The 21,579-nt window shown below is 42.9% G+C and overlaps 1 protein-coding gene across 1 annotated transcript in view; it reads right to left on the bottom strand.

Moving 5' to 3' along the window:
* GADL1 (glutamate decarboxylase like 1) overlaps window positions 1-21,579 on the bottom strand; it is a 255,563-nt gene that overhangs the window by 143,844 nt on the left and 90,140 nt on the right. Inside the window, exons 4-6 of the mRNA XM_066584886.1 lie at window positions 14,954-15,044; window positions 10,916-11,022; window positions 9,097-9,212 (exon numbers count right to left, since the gene is read on the bottom strand). Of these exons, the coding sequence (XP_066440983.1) occupies window positions 9,097-9,212; window positions 10,916-11,022; window positions 14,954-15,044 (314 nt within the window). The remainder of the gene's footprint in view (window positions 1-9,096; window positions 9,213-10,915; window positions 11,023-14,953; window positions 15,045-21,579) is intronic.

Genomic DNA, 21,579 nt, shown 5'->3' with positions numbered 1-21,579 from the left:
CAGACGGGCGTTTTTAGCCGCGATTTGCGCATGCGCATGCGTCCGGCGATTTTTTAAAACCATTGCTTTGCAATGGTATCGGACACATGAGCGCTTTTTATGCGCTCGTCCGATAAATTATAGAACAAAAAATCGCAGATCGCACCTATCTGCGATCTGCGATTCATGTTCTCTTCTGTATATGCGCTCAATGGGGCCGGCGGCAGCAGCGCCGACCCCATTGAGAACATATAGAAGACAAATCATTCTTCTCTGCCACAGCTGTAACAGCTGTGACAGAGAAGAACGATGTTTGCCCATTGAATTCAATGGAGCGGCAATACAGCCGCTCCATTGAAAGCAATGGGCTGCCGGCGTGCGCGGGGTGAATTGTCGGGAAGGGGTTAAATATATAACCCCTTCCCTGCAATTCATCCTAAAATGTGTTAAATAAAAAAAAATTGTATACTCACCTTTCCGTTGCAGCCGGAGTCCAGCCGCGGCCGCTGTCAGTTCTCCTGAACTGCTTCTTGGCACTATTCAGCCGGCGGGGCTTTAAAATCCCCGCCTGCTGAATGATCTGCCTCTAATTGGTCACAGCCCTGACCAATCAGAGGCTGAAAACACTCACACACCCATTCATGAATTCATGAATGGGTGAGTGACTGCTGCCTCTCAGCGCTGAGCCAATCAGGGGCAGGTCTGACTCACATCCATTCATGAATTCATGAATGGGTGTGAGTGAGGTATGCCTCTGATTGGCTCAGCACTGAGCCAATCAGGGGGCAGGTCTGACTCACACCCCCTTCACACCCACTGCAGGACGGCCGCTCGGAGCTCCGGCTGCCGGCAGGTGAGTATACAATCTTTTTTAATTTTTACACATTTTAGGATGAATTGCAGGTAAGGGCTTATATATTTAAGCCCTTACCAACAATTCATCCCGGGCTCGCCCGCAGCGCATTGCTTTCAATGGAGACGGCTGTATTGCCGTCTCCATTGAATGCAATGCGCTGGACAGCTCCGGCCCGTTTCTAATGAAACGCGGCTAGGAGCAGATTTTCGGGCGATTTGCGGGCGACTTGCGCGCACCGGTCACGCGATTTGCGGATGCGCATCCGTCATGCGATCCGCAAATCGCGCGAAAAAACGCCCGTCTGACTGAGCCCTTAACCCTTTCCAATCCAATTTTGGATGTAGGGTTTCCTAAAAGGCTTTCTCTTTTTGTTGTTATACAACGGTGCCATCTGCTGGCTAAAGCTAGTGTCTGTACGTCAGAGAGGCTCCGACAGCGGAGTGGCTGACAATAGATGGTAAGAATACCCTGTCAGATGTCTTCTGACATTGCAGCTGTAGAAGCTTCAATCAGAATGTAGAAATATCTCAAACAGTGGATTGGAAAGGGTTAATGCTCTAGAAAGATTCTCATCAATGCTACTCCACACCTTTCGTAAGTGCAAGGCTATGATATTTACAATCCACTGTAGATCATAGAAAGCTCCACAATGTTGTATGACAGAGATCTTCGGCTCAATAAATGAAAATCTATAATCTGCTTCATGCATCTCTGACAGTTAATGATGCCTTGTTTAATCAATGAATCACATTCTGTTACTTACTTCACCTTTTCACATTCTTGTATAGTCACTGAGTATCATAGAGCATCCCCCATTGTTTTCAATGATTAAACCTTGCATCGCATTGCACTCGCGTGCACCTAGCACGCGGTACAATTGTAGTGTCCCAGAATATCATCCTGGTCCCCTCCATAGTTGTCATACATGTATTGACTTTTGTGGATGCACTGTGCAAAGCTGTCATGTCTATTTTCTGTATGTGTGTTGCACAGCTGCAGTGTCTGAAGGGTTAACGCTCAAAATCATTGCCTGTCAGCTCTGTCTGCTGCTGAATGTATCTTTCCTACTGTGTCATGTGGTACAAGTGAGATTATAAAAGAGAGTGTCTGAGAGCGGGAAAGGGTTATTGATGATCTTCCATCTACCCATGCTGTTGGAGGACCCGCAGTGATGCAGGGAAGCACCTTCAGCTTCCCTGCATTGAAAATGGAGAAGAAGGAGAGGCTCCCTATGGAGGAGCTGAGGATCTTCCCTCTTCCCCGATCAGCTGGAAAAACCGCAGGAGCGCAGAGAGACATCTCTGGTTTCCTTGTGTCTAATATGGAGGAGACAGAGAGACATCCCTACCACATGTGAAACGTCTGGGAGAACGAGCGAGTCACTAAAAATCCCCAGATAAAGAAAGAGCAGTCCCCCAAGTATTTCCGTATAGAGAGACCCATCATACCAGGTACCCGTTCACACTACAGGCCTTTATTTTTCCTGTGTGGCCGTCCGCCAATCGGATCACCACACAAAAGTACGTGATTTTGACACCCACGCAGAGAATATGCAGGGTACATTTTTTACCTAAGTCTCCTTCTAAGTAATTTTGTCTTGCGAGAGAGTGTGTGGAGAGGATCTTTTACCTCCTCCGGAGTATATTTCATGTCTAGGACCGGTGACATATAGATAACATGCACTATAGGGCTGTATTGTTCCTGTGTATTTTTGCCTCCCAACATCTGAGCTTCTGCCTGTAACTGCCGCCATGAATCTACCTGTAATTACCTGATTTCAAAGTTGAACTAAGTAAATTTTTACAGGTCCTCAACCGTTCCTGAGGACCAGAGGGACGATACCCTTGTCCAGCGTTTATTAATCCGCCATGTATGAATGCCGGTATGTGGAATGGTGGAGTCACAAACTTGACAACTACTACCCCCCTTATCCTGTGGACTACTGGCCCTACCCTATGCTGCAGTAACTCCCTCCGGGAACAGGAGTTGGTAAGTGCCACCATGACAGGTCCATGCACGACACCCTCCCAACTCCAGTCATATGCATGGGTAGAGAGCCATTCCCCACAGCAATTCCCTCAGTGTTTCACCACACATTCCTTGGTGTCTCTCAGCGGGCACCACAATTTCTGGCGTCACTTTCTGGACGCTACACGATGCTTTGCCGACCCCATTGAAAACAATGGGTGATGCGATGTGAGGGCACACCCAAAAACAAGACATGCTGCAACTTTTTTTGCTCATGTGTACAACCTCAGTCAAAAGAATGGGGTTCATATTCATGTTAGATTTGTGCACAAATCTATCTCCAAGATAGATTTTAATCACCTATCAATAGAAGAAATTATAAATGTCTGATCGGTGGATGTCTTACTGCTGAGGTGTCCACTGATCCCGAGAACATGGGTCCAATGTCCCCCTCTCCTTCTCACTGTGGACTTGCTGCACCCCCACAGTGAAGAGGATATTGAATTGAGTGGCGGTTGCACATGCATGGCACCCCTCTATTCCTTTTTTTAATGGGGCTTACAATGAAACCCGTGCACTTGTACTGGGCTACTAATGTCAGCCCCATTGAAATGAATGGAATGGTGCCCACACATGCTCGGCCACCATCCATTCAATTTGATGTCACTGCGGGTAAGCCTACAGTGATGAGAATAGGAGAGCACAGGACCTCCGTTCTCTGGATTGGTGGGCATCTCAGCAGTGAGGCCCCCACTAATCAGATTTGTATCACCTAATGTATCAGGTAATAAACGTCTAACTTGGCCTAACCCTTTTAAATGCATAAATGGTTTAGTATGGATTTTCTATTACATTGTTTTGGGATCATCGGTGAAATACATGGTTTTTCAAGTGAAGACAAATTTTGTCAATAAGGTTTCTGTCTGTTCTTTGCAGAAAGTAGGTTGTCCTGTATGAGTTCCCTATGTGTTGGTATGATGACTCAAGAGAAGCAGCCCATATTGTAGTATGATGTTGTCACCACCATGGTCTACAGGAGGATATGGCGTTTTTTAAGGTAGGTAGTATTTGGCATATGCTGTTTATAGCTCAATATAAGCAGAATCATAACATAACACTTCAGAATCTCCTATACACTTTCTGGCAAACTGTAGCCAAGACAAATAAAATCATGGAATTTATCACAAGAGGCCTAGATGCGTATGAGAACCCAAGAGAATAAATACCTTTGTTAAGCACAGTATAATCTTTATTGCAAGGTATCATTAGAATCCATTAAGGCATTCGGAATATAGCAATTTCTAGCTGACTCATTCTGATCAACCTAGATTAAATCTTTTGTACACTTTGCGGAACAATTGCAGTTGTCAGGGTCATTTGTATTCATTAGATATTATTTTTCTAGAATTGAATCTATTTCATTTGGAATAACTAAGAACAGCGAGCGCCATCAAAGATGAGGAGACAGCAGTAATGCTTAAGAAAGATAAATCTGTAGAAAGGCTAAAACCATACTTGTAAAGTTACTATTATATATGCTGATTGCAAGCATAACTTTTCAGTATAATCACTTCAAGGAAATAAAAGGGATTCCAATATTTGAGGTGAGATTTCTTAAGATTGGCATTTCATACATTAGTCAATAGGTCAGATTTATTAAAAAAGCACATAATAAATCTGGTACATTTGTGGCTGTCATTTTGCCAGAAAATAAAATCTACTTGCACTAACTTCTTGAATATGTTAATCTATCAGGCTGCTAAGCCCCCCCCCCCCCCAACTACACCCCACCATCCCCCAGTTTCCATGAAACCCCTCCTACTTCCCAATACAGTTCCAGGGATCTTAAAAAGTTGCACATTTTTGTGTAAAATTTTTAACTTTTTTTTATTGGCGCCAAAGCTTATTTTATTGAACATGAAGGGGGGATTTATTAAGACGGAGATTTGATATGGTAACCTTAACATGAGGTATGCTGGAGTAAGATGAACCAAATTAACTAGGAGGTACATGCTCCTTAAAAAATTTGGTGCAACTTTGAATTTCCATGTGCCTGAGAATTAAATCTATGCCAGCTATGAGGACGTGTAGATTTGTGCTATAACTTATGCCAATTTCTGCTATAAATGACAGGGTTTCTACTAATTGTGCCGACTTTTTTGAAAAGTAATGAGAAAAACATAACATTTGAAAAAAAAAAGTTGCTAACATTTTCACAATAAAGGTTTGCGATAAAATGAGACTTTTTAACGGATTAAAACTGGTACAGATTGCATAATATATCCCCCCCCCCCCCGTATATTGTCCTTTTACAATGCCTTTTTAACAAGCACTCTCTGAGAAGCTAATAGACAGAGGTACACCTAGTGCAAGGCCTGTGGGTTCATACAGGGACTCAAAGAGCATAAAAAAGTCTTTGTCATAAACCTTCCCCCTGGGCTCTGGGCTAGGCATAACATATGGGTGTTCCTTTAAAAATTGGCTTTCCCAGGATTAGTGCGGTATGAGGGCTCAGTCACATGGGCATTTTTACGCACATTTATTCACGCGTAAAAAAAATTTGCACTGTGTGCATTAAAAAAAAGGCGTGACCACATCCATTGCCACCCGTATGTTCTCTCTGTTGCCGTTTGAATTTTATGCGCATGTAAAATTTACACATGTGACCGCTGCCATTGGAAAGCATTGGTGCTTTCTTTTTTACTGCGCAAATAATGAGACGTTAAAACGCCCGTGTGACTGAGCCCTGAGTGCTTTTTTCACGTGCTCACCTGTGCAGCCTATCTTTTTGAGAAAATGTTTACTTTGAGATCAATATGCAAACAGCCCAGGTCCCCAAGATCTCACTTTACTGAGTGGTTTTGGAAAAAAAAAACACACAGCATTGCAAAGTGATCAGTATTCAATTTAATGAACACAAATATGCAACCCACAGAACTAGTTATAAAGTTCCCAATATACTATAAGGGTAGCAGAACTGAAGTTATCATTTAGAAAAATCAAATTTGCTGTCAGGGCTCGGTCACACGAGCAGCGATCCACGCGGAAAAACGCCCGCACCACAGGACGAAAATACGCACCTGCCAGATAAAGAACATATGGCTGGCAATGGACCTGGTCGTGCGGATTTTCGTCCACACGTGGTGCGAGCGTTTTTCCGCGCTGGAATACGCTCGTATTGCCGCTCGTGTAACTGGGCCCTCATAGTGCGTTATGTTAGGTTTAATAGTAGGTTGTATGGGAGTAGAAAAGGGTCTCCTTTTTCCCCCGAAACAGTGCCACTCTTGTCTATAGGTTGTGCCTGGTATTTCAGCTATGGGTCCATTAACATCAAATGATTACACTAGTCAACACTGAAATTGTTACTGACTTAAAAAGGTCCTAATCCGTAGCATCTTGGTGTGCTGAACATGAACATGACCATGAAAAATGTTTATTGCCTCTCATTTTGAAGATATTTGATATAGTTCATTTTCTGTGTTTCACCATGTAAATGTATCCAGTAGGACTGTAAGAACATCCTTACAGTTACAGTTACACTTACAGTTTGAGCCTTTCTTCAGAAAGGAAGGTTATCTGATATTCTGTTCCGATATAGAGGGCTCATGAATGCCTTAGAAATCACTCATGACCCACAAGAATGAAGACTATTTGTAGACTCTTCGAAACAGAGTCTTAAGGCTGTGCTTTTGCACAATGGAAACCATCTTCCATCTATTCCAGTAGCGCATGATGTCCACATGAAAGAGACGTATGATAACTTAAAGCAGCTACTGAATTCCACTGAGTACAGCTGACACCTCTGTGGTGATTTGAAGATAGTTGCCCTTTTAATGGGACTGCAGCAAGGATATACAAAATACACGTGTTTCTTGAGTGGGATAGCTGAGCAAGGGAATTGTACTACGCGTAGAAGGAATGGAGTAACACAGAGGCGTAACTTGAAGCTTCTGAGCCCCAGTGCAAAATCTGTAACAGGGCCCCCAACTATAATGCTTTACTCATAGTACTGGGTTCCCAATATGGAGAAGAGAGATCTTATGGGCCCCTAAGGCTCCTGGGCCCGGGTGCAACCGCATCCCCTGCACCCTCTATAGTTACGCCACTGGACTAACAGACAAAATGTAGCAGTAGGAGAGAAGAATATCCAGCACCCAGCTCTGGTCGAGGCTCACAAAATCCTGTTACCACCCCTTCACATCAAACTAGGTTTGATGAAGAACTTCGTTAAAGCCAAGGACCGGACTTCACCTGCTTTCCGATACCTTCATAAAAAATCCCCTCGACTCAGTGAGGCAAAAATTAAAGAGGGGGGTTTTCTGGGTCCTCAGATTCAAGAGCTCTTCAAAAGATGACCAGTTTAAAAACTTGCTGCAGGGTGATGCGAAACAAGCATGCAATGCTTTTCGCTTAGTGTCTACAAACTTTCTCTGGTTCTCTCAAAACTACAAGAAGCTAGTACAAGACATGCTGATGCAGTATCAGAAACTTGTCTCTAAAGATCCACTTCCTTTATTCCCATTTGATTTCTTTCCAGACAACTGTGGTATGGTTAGTGATGAACATGGCGAACTTTTTTTTATCAAGATATTGCAACAATGGAACAAAGATATTAGGGAAAATGGTCCACTACCATCCTGACTGACTATTGCTGGACACTCCACTACCAGCTGGCTGACTACTGCTGGACACTCCGCAGAGATGCTCCAGAACAGCTGGACAAGAGATAGGCAAAAACATTTAGCCGTTGTCTACCCTGTTTCTCCAAAAATAAGAGCTATGTTTAAAATAGGCCCTACCCTGATCTTTTAGGCTTTTCGGGGAGGCTTTAAATATAAGCCCTACGTTGAAAATAAGCCCTAGTTGCATTACTTAAAAAAATGGATACATTACCTAGCAAGCTTGGTTCAGGTCCCTCCCGCTGCTCTCTGGAGCTCCGACGTGCTTCTTGCAGTTTCCGGCCGCCCTCAGAAGATCACTTTCTGGTTACAGGATTCATAAATCTTACCTACAGGAAGCAATGGCTCTGATTGGTTATTGAGCGCTACTCAGCCAAGCAATGCAGCACTCAATGAACCAATGCAATGGCTGTGATTGGTTCATCCAGTGCTGCATTGATTGGCTGAGCAGCAGTCGAGAGCCAGTCAGAGCCATCACTTCCTGGAAGCAGGATTTAAGAATCCAGGAAGTAATCTTCTGTTGGCGGCCAAGGACTGCAAGAAGTGTGTCGGAGCAGCAGGAGGGACCCGGACTGAGCCTGCTAAGTACTATTAGACACCCCCTAAGATAAGACCTAGCTCCTCTTTGGAGGCAAAAATTCATATAAGACAGTGTCTTGTTTTCTGAAAAACACGGTTTGACTTGATTTTTTACAGGTATTAACCATAGGTCTATTACTATTGGCATGTATTTTGTGGTGTAAACAATTATTGCAGATTACAAAAAAATAGAGGCAATTTTGCATTTTGACTGTCATATTGTTCGCTCGGGCAGCCTGTTTATACGGGCAGATATACTATTGGCTTTTTAAAATGAGAAATTGTTCAGTCGTTCACATTCGCTGTATAAGTGACTGCTGTCTAAACTGAGCGATAAGCGAACGAGCCAACAATGCATAAAATGAACAATGAACAATGAACGAAAAGTGAATGATTATTTGTCGTTTGGTCGTTGGCTTGTGTTTAAACTGAACAATTATTGTTCACTTTCGCTAGTTTGAATGATCAATCCTCCTAAAAGGGCATTAAGCAACAGCATATTCCCTTAAGTGGTAATAATACCTGACATAGCACATGAACAACAGTGGCATTTTTTTTTTTTTTTTTAAACCACAGCTGCTTTTAAGAAAGAACTGTAGATGGACCGGCTGAACTACATAAACTAAGAGTATTATCAGTATGTACTGACAATACAGCACCACTTCATCTATATTTACTGCATATATTTTAATCCTTTGCAATCCAATTTTGGATTCAGGATTTCCTAGGGAGTTTTCTCTTTCTGCCATTATACAATGGTGCCACCTGCTGGCTAGAGCCAGTACTGCGGTATGGGACATGCTGCAGAGGCCTCCCTACAACAGAGTGGACAGTAATCTACAGTAAGAATACCCTGCCGGACGTCCTCCGACATCGGAGCTGTACAGCCTTCAATCAGAATCTCTTCAGACATCAGACAGTGGATTGGACAGGGTTAATAGTGTTACATGAAATAGGAAACCACTAACTGAATGTCCTACTGTACACAACAAAGTAGATGTACCTTACTTTTGATAAGTAAAAGTTTTTTCATACCTCTTCTGATGCAAACATGACGAGTCGCGGAACACTTGACAGTCCATGCTCTTTTATGCCAGGACAATATTTGTACCTTGCTAAATTTACCGCATACATATTGGATACTGAGCCACCTGGAGATGAAGTGAAAAGCATTTTACAAGGGTTCATGGAAAATGCAGTAATGACACTAAGTGACTTTTCACAGTTGTGTATCTCTAGTTCCCATCATTTAACAAATAAGGCTCTGCTCACATCTGCATTGTGGTTTCCACTTATTATGGAAGCTACATCGAATGATGGATACCAATGTCCTACAATAACATCACTGACATAACCGCTTCAGTTGGGTTCTGCAGAGATGCCCATTGTTTTAACAGGAGGCTCCAACACAACCTGTGAACCAAGACTCACATGAAGGTAACAATGTGATTACTTTTCTATAACAATGTGGGTTCACTAGCTTCTCAGCTAATTCACTTTGCCCTGGACACTAGAATTCTGGTCGCAATTTTGGTGCACATGTCAAAACTCTGACTTTTTGGCCATTTACTCCATGTCTTGAAACTTTTTCAAAAAGCAGGCAGGGCCCAGCTTTAAGGTTAGGGCCCAGCATGGCCTGTAACATTTTCTGTAATCTATGCCAAAAACTGGCTTAGTTTATATAAAAAAACCCTATTCCAGCTCGGAGCAGACGTAGGCTTTTATCCTGAAGATGGCAGTGCCACCAGATGAGATGAATGAGGATGACTTTTATACATTTGTTACTTGTAGCTGTGAGCATGTGAAATGCCGATCTAAGTAAAGAGGCCCGAATCATTGTATTTCCCTCTTTTTAAAGCAGAGAAGACAACTAAAATAGGCACCACTTGACATATATGTATATATTTGTAATACAATAGAATAGATTTGAAAGGGGACAACCCAATATATGAATGGGGAGTGCTCTTGATTGAAATGAACAGAACCTTGAAAGTTCACTTCGTCAGCAGGAATTTTCTTTCACAGAAACATCTTTCTTTCATATAAAACAAAAAACTGAAATGTTTTGATATGGATCCCTATTTCTACCTCTCTTGTTTTGTTCGCACCATAATCTCCTAATGAATGCAGTGAGTGTATAGCTCCGAAATATATAACTTCACGCTTTTCAGTTACATGTCACCCATTAACTCCCATTGTAAAACGCAATCTCCTTCTATTGAAAAGTTGAGTATCCTTTAGGGTGCATTCAAATGAGCATTGTTTTACACGCTGCTACAGCAACATGTAAACCACGCTTCTATAGCAACCAATAGGCTGCTAAAGAAGCGCTCACACAGAGATTTTTTTTAGCAGTGCAGAACCTGCGCTGGTAAAAAAGCTGGGACAGTGAGTGCCGATTATCCTGTCAGCTTTGTGCTGAGGTGCTGTCCATGGTGCTGACTACAGGCTCCTATGGGAGCCGTGACAGTACTCTGCTCGCAGCATGGACATGTGAATGGGCTGCTCCGCGGAGCATGGAGCAACTCGTTCACTGCAAAATTCCTGCATGTCAGCAGCGTGGTTTACACATTGTTGTAGCAGTGTGTAAACCACGCTCGTCTGAATGCACCCTGACAGTGTAAAAAAAGGTGTTAATGCATGCCAGGTAAACATAGCGTAAAGCAAAATATAGCTCAAAATAGAAAATTCTCCACTCAGTAAAACTGACACAAAGTGAGTTCTACAGAGTTATCCATCGTTTTGACAAGAGTACCACATTTTCTGCCAAAATAATGAAATCTCTAATATAGAATCTTATAAGAGCCTCTAACACAGCCATGAACGAAGACCAACAGGGATAAACCAGACATACCTGGGCTAAATATTCCATCACCTTCCTTCCAGCCTAGAAATCCCATCATCTTCAACAGGACAGCCTCCTCAGTTAGTATAAATACAGGGGATACTTCATAAGTATATCTAAATGGAAAGAAATAAAGCAAAAATGTTATATTGTAAAAACATATGTTTTATACAAATCATTTCCTTTAGTAAGTAATGAGTTCTTCAACTATTAAAAGAAGGCAGCAAAAAATGCATGTAATTTTCAAAAAACGTATGCATTGTTAAAAAGTACATGCAATTTTGAATATAGTTTTAATTGCAGAGCTTCAATTAAAAGCTTGGAAGGAACTTGTTATTTTTATAGCGCTAAAATATTCTGCAGGACCTTCAGGTCATTTTGTTTATTACCCCCCAGCAAGCTGGGTACTCATTTTACCAACCTCAGAAGGATGGAACGCTGAGTCAATCTTGAGCCGGCTACCTAAACCAGCGGAGATTGACCCTGCAACCTTCAGGTTGTGAGTGAGAGCTTAGGACTGCATTCTGCTGCCTTAACACGCTGCGCCATATGAGGCTGCAAAACTTCAACAAAAAATGTGTGAAAGCAGCCTTAGGCCTTAGTCACACGGGCGTTTTTTCCCGTGATTTGCGGATCGCATTACAGATGCGCATCCGCAAATCGCGTGACCGGGGCCGAAAAAATCGCCCGAAAAAACTGCTCCTAGCCGCATTTCATTAGAAACGGGCCGGAGCTGTCCAGCGCATTGAATTTAATGGAGCCGGCAATATAGCCGGCTCCATTGAAAGCGATGGGCTGCGGTCGATCTCACGATGAATTTTCGGGAAGGGCTTAAAAATATAAGCCCTTCCCGGAAATTCATCCAGAAATGTGTAAAAAAAAAATATATATGTATACTCACCTGGTCCCGGCAGACGGAGTTCAGCCGCGGCCGCTGGCAGTTCTCCTGAACTGCTCTGAATAGTATTCAGCAGACGGGGCTTTAAAATCCCCGCCTGCTGAATGAGCTGCCTCTGATTGGTCACAGCCTTACCAATCAGAGGCAGCTCTCACTCACACTTATTCATGAATTCATGAATGGGTGAGTGAGTGCTGCCTCTGATTGGCTCAGCGCAGGGACCAATCAGGGGCAGCTCTCAGCTGTCATTCATGAATTTATGAATGGGTGTGAGTGAGAGCTGCCTCTGATTGGTGAGGCTGTGACCAATCAGAGGCAGCTCATTCAGCAGGTGGGGATTTTAAAGCCCCGGCTGCTGAATACTACTCAGCGCAGTTCAGGAGAACTGCCGGCGGCCGCGGCTGCACTCCGTCTGCCGGGACAAGGTGAGTATATATATATTTTTTATTTTTACACATTTCTGGATGAATTTCCAGGAAGGGCTTATATTTTTAAGCCCTTCCCAAAAATTCATCGTGCGATCGCCGGCGGCCTATTGCTTTCAATGGAGCAAGCTGTATTGCGATCTGCGATTTCTGTTCTATAATTTATCGGACGAGCGCATAAAAAGCGCTCATGTGTCTGATACAATTGCAAAGCAATGGTTTTATAAAATCGCTGGACGCATGCGCATGCGCAAATCGCGCGAAAAAATGCCCGTCTGACTGAGCCCTTAGGGCTCAGTCAGACGGGCATTTTTATGTGTGAATTTATGTGCGCAAAAACGCATGCATAAAATATTTTGCTTGACCGATGCGGGTGTCACGCCTAAAAAAACCGCACCTGGCAGCATCTATGCGCACATAAAGTGCGCTGCCCGCTATCCCCTGCTGCGGCTGTGATAACTGCAGCAGGGGATTCCTTGGATGTGAAACTCCTGGATGCTGTTACATCCAGGGGTTTCACCTTTGGCCCATGGGGCCGGCGGCAGCAGCGGTGGCCCCATTGACATACAAAGAAGATCATGATCCTCTGGCACAGCTGTGACAGCTGTGGCACAGGAGAACGATGTTCTCCCATTGAATTCAATGGAGCTGGCGCTACAGCCTGCTCCATTGAAAGCAATGGGCCGCCGGTAATCATCCCTAAAATGTGTAAAAAATAAAAAACATGTATATACTCACATCTCTGCAGCAGCCGGGGCTCAGGCGCATCTAGATGGGTATTCTCCCTGCACTGTTCTGAAGTGCTTTCATCAGGCGGGGATTTAAAATCCCTGCCGGCTAAAAGGGCTGCCTCTGATTGGCTGAGCACTGTGACCAATCAGAAGCAGCTCTCAGCTGTCATTCAATAGCTGAGTGCTGCCTCTGATTTGTCACATTGCTCAGCGAATCAAAGGCAGGCTTTTCAGATGGCCGGGTTTTTAAATCCCCGCCTGCTGAAAGCACTTCAGAGCAGTGCAGGGAGAAGACCTGGCTGGATGTGCCTTGACAGAAAGCAATAAGTGTTTAAAGTTTCTTTACTTTTTAAGGCTTCGGTCAGACGAGCGTTTTTCTGCGCTGCTAGCAGCGCACAGAATGCACTTCTGATAGGAACCAATAGATTAGTATAGAAGCACTCACATGAGAATGATGTACACCTAACAAAGATAGGATATGCTGCATGTCACATGTAGCTCCGCGGTGCGCACCAAAGATAGGACCTGTCCTATCCTTGGTGCGAGCTGCACAGGAGTTTCTATTGAGTCCTATAGGAGCAAGAGTTTATGGAAACTCCTGCACAGGAAAAGAAGATTCCCTGCTTAAAACCTGCTGCCTAGAAACGCATTTTAAATGGCCTGCTGTAAACTCCTGTAAGTCCCCTTTAGGTATAGGGGGACACCCCGAGGGTTCCCTTAATCCCCACAGGAACTAATGGAAATTTACAGCAGGGCATGTAAAATTTGCTTCTGGGCAGCACGGTTTCAATGTCCTGCTGTAAGCAGTGGGGTATTCCTCCAGCCCTGCTGCTTGGCAATACCCCAGCAGCGGGAGGCAGTATGGGACTCCCTCCACCTCTCTCCCCAAGGGATTTCCTTATAGTATGGAGAGAGAGGGGGATGGGGTCACTGGGCTTTCCTTGAGAGCATGGGAGGAAGGGGTGGGGCTAGAGGGATCAGCCCTCTAATAACGCTCATCTAGCCCCGCCCCTATATATTTGCTATGGGGAATCTCTTTGAAAATCCCCATAGCCCCACCCACTCTCTCTGCACTATGGGGATATTCCTCGTGAACCTCCCCAATCCTCGCAACTAGCGCTGCAATTTTTTTTGCGCAGCTAATAGCTTATGTGAATATACTCTTAGGCCTTAGTCAGACGGGCGTTTTTTCGCGCGATTTGCGCATGCGCATACGATTTGCGCATATATAGAACCAATGGTTCGCTATGGTATCGGTCACATGTCCGCTTTTTATGCGCATATGCGAAAAATTATAGGACACGACGATTCGCAGATCGCGCCTATCTGCGTTTTATGTGCGCACCAAAATCATTTTTTTCGCCGGTCAGACGAAGTTTCATGCGCATTTTGATGCGCACGGCGATTTTTCTCCGGTCAGATGGGCGTTTTGCTGCAACGATTAACGCGGCTAGGTGCAGATTTTTCCCGCGATTTTTTGCCTCCGGTCACGCGATTTGCGCATGCGACATGCGATGCGCAAATCGCACGAGAAAACGCCCGTCTGACTAAGGCCTTAATGTACAACAACATGAATGATTGCTTTATGCTACCAATTATATCCTATCATCTATCATAGTTACCTAAAGATATAGCAGAGTTCAATGTGAGATTTTAACTTGTGTTATATTTCTCTGTGCCACAATTTCTTTACCCTTTTAACTTCTTCATAATTGTTAAAAAAAACAATAATTTTTTAATGGCTTACATAAGATAACTTGTCACAAAGTTGTCACACATAAGTTAAACTTTGCTACATCACTATGTAACAAGACTTCCTACAACCCCCAGACATGCCGTCCAGAATAGATCACTTATTGGCCAGGAAAAGCGATATTTACAAGAGAAATTCTTGAGATTTCTTGCATTAATTATATTTAACGTATGGAACATGTGCACTCCCTCTATGGATCAGTACATCAATTTAATTGCTATTAAAAATAATGCTACTTACACACTTGGGTTCAAAGCTTCAGTAATAAAACGTGCAGCTAAAGAGTAATGATCCATTCCACCATACAACTGATTGAAGAATCTTGGATGACCTTAAAACAAGACAAATGTATGAGCTAGCAAGCAAATTACTAAGGTTATATGGATTCATTGTAACAAGGGAAAAAACATGTTAAGAAGATTATTGTGCCTGTTATAAGTTAAGGCTTGCACATTATTGAAGACATAGGACAACTAAGTAATATATAATAATGTTGTTATAAACTGCCCGTCATGGTTTATGAAGTGTAGTTAATTTTTACAACACATCATTTAGGGCTGCACTGAACCAATATAATATTATCAATGCAGTATCAGTTTTCACATCCTTAAAAAAAAAATGTATGCCCTTAAAAGGGTGTCTGTCGGTTATTCTGACATTGCAAAAGTGCTGACAACACCATGTGGAAGCCCAATTCTAAAGCATACCTTACTGTATGCTATCAGTATTGTCCATATGTAGAACTAACATTTATTTCCTTGTGGTACCACCTTTGCAAGTGCCATGAGAGCAGGACTTCTCATTGAGTGCTCCTTCAAACGGTTGCATTTTTCATCAGTATTTTGCGAGTCAGAAACAGAAGTGGAACATACAGAGAGAAAGTATAATCGGAAGATTTGCATTTCTTCCATATTTTGAACTCACATCTGGTTTTGGTTCCCAAAAAACTGATAAAAAATACGCCCATGTGAACGAGCCCTAACAGACATAGTACCCAATCAGGAGACTGCTATGGCTATCAATCAGAGCTACTGCTATGGCTACCAATCAGAGCTGTCTAAAAGCTCAATACAAAGTGCCTGGGGCACTTTATAAAGAGATTTCGATCTTACAGGATTCGCAACACTGGGGATTAACGTTGAGTGAACTGAAACTGTGAAACCCTGTTTCGTGTTGAACTTTACTAAACAATTGGTTTCATGCAAACCTGAACAGAGGTAATTGCTGAACCACTCGCTATAATCCTTGAAAATTCCTGGAGAACAGGGAAAGTCCCAGAAAATTGGAAAAGGGCTAATGTTGTCCCTTACTTCAAAAAAGGGAAGAAGATGGATCCAGGAAACTACAGGCCTGTGAGCCTGACTTCTATACCGGGAAAGATCTTTGAACAAATTATTAAACAGCATGTGAGCAAGTACTTGGATAAAAATGGAGTAATTAACCAGAGCCAGCATGGGTTTTAACAAACAAGTCATGCCAGACTAATCTAATTTCCTTCTATGACAGAATCACTGACTGGGTTGATCAGAGAAATGCGAAGGACTTAGTATATGTTGACTTTATTAAAGCATTAGATAAAGTATCTTATACCATACTTATTGAAAAAATGACCAAATATGGGATTGACAAGGCAACTGTTAGGTGGTTTCAAAACTGGCTGAGTGATCGTACTCAAGGAGTGGTCATAAATGGCTGCACATCCAAGTGGAAGAATGTATCAAGTGGGGTTCCACAAGGCTCTGTCCTAGGCCCAGTGTTGTTCAACATTTTTATAAATGATCTGGAGGAGGGAATTGATGAGAAACTGATCAAATTTGCCGATGACACAAAGCTAGGAGGGATAGCTAACACTAGAGAAGAGAGAGAGAGTATTCAAAAAGATCTAGAAAAGCTTGAACAATGGGTGGTGACCAACAGAATGATATTTAACAAGGAGAAATGCAAAGTCCTACATCTGGGCAAAAAAAATGAAAGAAGCACATACAGAATGTGAGGAATTGGGCTAAGCAGCAGCACATGTGAAAAAGACTTGGGTATACTAATAGATCATGTACTGAACATGAGTCAACAATGTGATGCAGCAGCCAAAAAGGCAAACACAATTTTGGGATGCATTAAGAGAAGCAGAGTCTAGATCATGTGAGGTAATTATTCCCCTCTACTCTTCCTTAGTCAGACCACATTTGGAATACTGTGTCCATTTCTGGGCACCCCACTTTAAAAAAGACATAGACAAACTGGAGCAAGTTTAGAGAAGAGTTACCAAGATGGTGAGCGGTCTGCAAATGATGTCCTATGAGGAATGGTTAAAGGATCTGGGAATGCTTAGCTTGCAAAAAAGAAGGCTGAAAGGAGACTTGATAGCTGTCTACAAATATGTGAAGGGCTGTCACAGTGCAGAGGGATCAGCCCTATTCTCATTTGCACAAGGAAAGACTAGAAGCAATGGTATGAAACAGAAAGGGAGGAGACACTAATTAGATATTAGAAAAAGCTATCTGACAGTGAGGGTGATCAATGAGTGGAACAGGCTGCCACGAGAGGTGGTGAGTTCTCCTTCAATTGAAGTGTTCAAACAGAGGCTGGACAAATATCTATCTGGGATGACTTAGTGAATCCTGCACTGAGCAGGGGGTTGGACCCAATGACCCTGGAGGTCCCTTCCAAGTCTACCATTGTATGATTCTATGAACTTCAGGCTGTTCGTCTTGTCTAAACCCACTGAACGTCTCCTAAATACAGCTCAGTTGTTAGCACTGCTGCCTTGCAGTACTGGAGTTCTAGAAAAACATTCTCTTGGTCAGATTTGATGCTATGATGACTGCAATGCAAAGCAACAGTGCTTCTACTTCTTCCTCCAAAAGAGTAGAGGATTTACACCTGCTCCAGAGGAAGAAGAAGCATGCTGGCTTGGTGGTTAGCACTGTTGCCCTGCAGGGCTAGGGTCATAGGTTCAAATCTGATCAAGCAGATATTGACCTTGGTCATATTTGTACCTAGGACCCCAACACTGCAAGCCATTGGGGTTCCTTTTCCTCCAATTATGACCAGCAACACTACTCCGAATAGCATATTTTATTTCTTTGTGGGCAGCTGTAAGGGAAAAAAGTAATAACTAAATAGAAAAAATTCAGCAAAGGCAAATAAATATGCAACCTCCATTACAGCGTTTCATAATAGCCCTTTGAATATTGAACACATTCAAATCTAAATACAGTCTGCCATGTTTTCAATTAACCTTGTCACTTTAAATACTTGCTGCTGAGATTAGCTTTCATCTCTGTCACTCTAGCCATCTACCACACGGTCAGTTCTCCCCATTAGCAGAGGAATACGTGAGTCAACAGCATTAGATCAAATGGATTGTTTGCCAATTCATTGTCATTATTTGTAAGAAAATGAGAAAATAGCCCTGACATAAACAAGCAAATAAAACCTGTCCCTACTGTGAAAAGGCAAGCTGACAGCACTCGACCTCCGTGTCACTAATGAAATAATCACATTTGCATTTGAGTGAAATCACCATCCAGAAATACACATAAAAACAAGTTTCATCATTTGCATAGATCTCATCTTTTCTTACTCATTTCTATGTTCTTCTGTGTATTAATAATTTCACCGTTTGTTATCGCCAATCTAAAAAATAATTTATGTTCCTGTGCAAAAATAATGTATATTTTTCCAAAGTATTTTTTATTGGTTTTATATGAAAGCGTGCATACAAGAAATTGACATACAGATAATATGATAGCCAGAATGTATACATGGAGCTCAATACATTGCTTTGTAAAGTATTACAGAAGTATGGTAATATGCTATTAGTTGGTTATTAGAGATGAGCGAACGTACTCGTTTTGAGTAATTACTCGATCGAGCACCGCGATTTTTGAGTACTTCCGTACTCGGGTGCAAAGATTCGGGGGGCGCCGGGGGGCGGGGGAGGCGTGGCGGAGCGCGGGGTAGCAGCGGGGAACAGGGGGAGCCCTCTCTCTCTCCCTCTCCCCCCCCCACTCCCCGCTGCAACCCCCCACTCACCCACGGCGCCCCACGAATCTTTTCGCCCGAGTACGGAAGTACTCAAAAATCGCGGCGCTGAGGTGAAAAAGGGGCGTGGCCGAGTACGTTCGCTCATCTCTATTGGTTATTGTAACGCTTTTCATTTAGAGATTGATGATAACATTGTCAATTATAACCAAATGGGGATTTAATTATAACCAAATGGGGATTTGCATTAAGTAGGTATAGTGACACTTAAAACAAACAGTTTAACTCAAACAATTTAACTCAAATTGCTGCCAAGGTTTCCAAACGAGGTTGAATTTAGGAAGAGAGTTGTTCTTCGCATATATTTTTTTCATAGCAATGGTGGTCTGATATTAAGTCCAACAAGTCGCTCAGAGTAGGGGGAGAGACTTCTCGCCACTTTCTTGCTATGATATTTTTTGCGGCGAGAAGGAAGTGGCATATCCATTTTCTTTTATCCACGGGGAGTCACAGTCCAGGAGCAGGAGAGCGAGTTGAGGGGTGTAGGAAGAGCACACTCCTGTGATGTTTTGGATGGAATTGAATACATCCCTCCAGAAGTTTTTGATTTTGAGACAATCCCAGAATAGATGATAGAGTGAGCCTTCATAGCCACAATTTCTCCAGCATTCTTTATTGAAATTTGGGAAGCATTTAGCTTATTTTGTGGGGGTATAATACCACCTAGATAAAACTTTGTAGTGAGTTTGGAGAAGGCCGGCTGATGAGGTGGCTTTATTTGCTCTCTCAAAGGCATTCACCCATTGTTTGGTATGAATTCTTTTCTGCAGGTCATGTTTTCAATTTAATAGTTGTACTTTTTTTTGTGTAGTTTATGTTAGCGGAGGTGATATTATAGAATACTTTTGTTAGGGAGCGTTGAGAGTTTGTGGATTTATGGAACAGGGAATCCAACTCCTCTGGGAAAGAGCACCTCTCCAAATGAGAGCTTTGTAGGAAAGAAGATATTTTTATATGATTAAAGGCTTCTTTATTAGAAAAATTGAATTTAGTTTTAATGTAATCCTGGAAGGTAAGGGGTCTACCATTGTCTAGAAGATCAGATATGGATCTGATCCCTTTTCTGAGCCCCTCTTTAAGATTTGGGTCTTGTATGAAATAAGAAAGGACCTCCAAAGGGAGATCTGTTGGCAGGCTATGTGAAGCAGGTTTAAATTTGTGAGCTAGAAGATTCCAGCAATGAAGAGTAGTTAGCATTAAGGGAGAGAGGTTTTGTGTGTGAAGAAGAGGCAAAGTTTCCGGGTATAGGATACCTAGAGTCGAACCTCTAATAAGAGAGCCCAAGGTCTTATTTTGGTTTCTGAATTTTTCTATGTGGTACCAAGATGGGAGCTGTGTTTTTTTTAACCAAATGCAGGATTGGTTTAGAATGGTTGTATTATAATATGCTTGAAGGTTTGGAACTCCTAGGACACCTTGTTTCCTATGGAGATATAAGATGGAGGCAGCCAGTCTCGGTTTTTTGTTATTCCAGATGAAACTTAGTAATTGTCTTTGAAAATTGGCAATTGTTCTTTCAGAGAGAAACAAATATTTTCTCTGAAGGCTATTAACACACCTGCATGTTTTTTTTGCGCGTTTGCGAAGTAAATGTTGGGGTAGAGTTTGTTTGTGAATTTGGGGTGTGACTGTTGTGCGAAGTGAGTTTCTTGTAAACATAAAATATCAATATTTGCTGACTTTGCGTCTTTCCAGATCATTGCCCTTTTAAAAGGGGAATTTAATCCCTTGACGTTAAGTGAGCAAATGTTTATCGACATAGTGAATGTTGGGTGAATGCTTTGGATTTGGAACAGGTTTGGCAGCACGGTTAACAAACAATACAGTAACTATAGAACTTACTATAACAAAGAAAGGTCTTCTGTACAGTGGCAACAGGAGTGTGCATCTTTCAGAGTTGTAGTTAGAGACGAAAACAAAAGTAAGACTTCTGTTGGGGGAGGGTAGAGGCAAGTGTTCTCTAAGGCCTCGGTCAGACCGGCGTTTTTTCGCGCGATTTGCGCATGCGTCCGGCGATTTTATAAAACCATTGCTTTGCAATGGTATCGGACACATGAGCACTTTTTATGCGCTCGTCCGATAAATTATAGAACAGAAATCGCAGATCGCACCTATCTGCGATCTGCGATTCCTGTTCTATTCTCTACATGCGCTTAATGGGGCCGGCGGCAGCAGCGCCGACTCCATTGAGAACATATAGTAGACAAATCATTCTCCTCTGCCACAGCTGTGGCAGAGAAGAATGATGTTTGCCCATTGAATTCAATGGAGCTGGCAATACAGCCGGCTCCATTGAAAGCAATGGGCTGCCGGCGATCGCACGATGAATTTTATATAATATAAACATATAATATATAAGCCCTTCCCTGAAATTCATCCAGAAATGTGTAAAAACAAAATATATATATATATACTCACCTTGTCCCGGCAGACGGAGTTCAGCCACGGTCGGCGGCAGTTCTCCTGAACTGCTGTGAGTAGTATTCAGCAGCCGGGGATTTAAAATCCCCGCCTGCTGAATGAGCTGCCTCTGATTGGTCACAGCCTCACCAATCAGAGGCAGCTCTCATATACCCATTCATGAATTCATGAATGGGTGAGTGAGTGCTGCCTCTGATTGGCTCAGCGCAGGGACCAATCAGGGGCAGCTCTCAGCTGTCATTCAGCTCTTAGGGCTTATTCAGACAAGCGTATGTCGGTTGGGTTTTCACGCCCGGCCGATATACGCTGTCTCTCTCTGCAAAGGGAGGAGGCGGGCCTGGTCAGGAGTTGGTGCACTGAGCTCCCGCCCCCTCCCCAATGCTTGCAATGGGATGGGCAGG

The sequence above is a fragment of the Eleutherodactylus coqui genome, chromosome 12 (assembly GCF_035609145.1).
Source record: "Eleutherodactylus coqui strain aEleCoq1 chromosome 12, aEleCoq1.hap1, whole genome shotgun sequence".
Classification (NCBI taxonomy): domain Eukaryota; kingdom Metazoa; phylum Chordata; class Amphibia; order Anura; family Eleutherodactylidae; genus Eleutherodactylus; species Eleutherodactylus coqui.
This window is presented reverse-complemented; position numbering and strand designations above follow the sequence as displayed.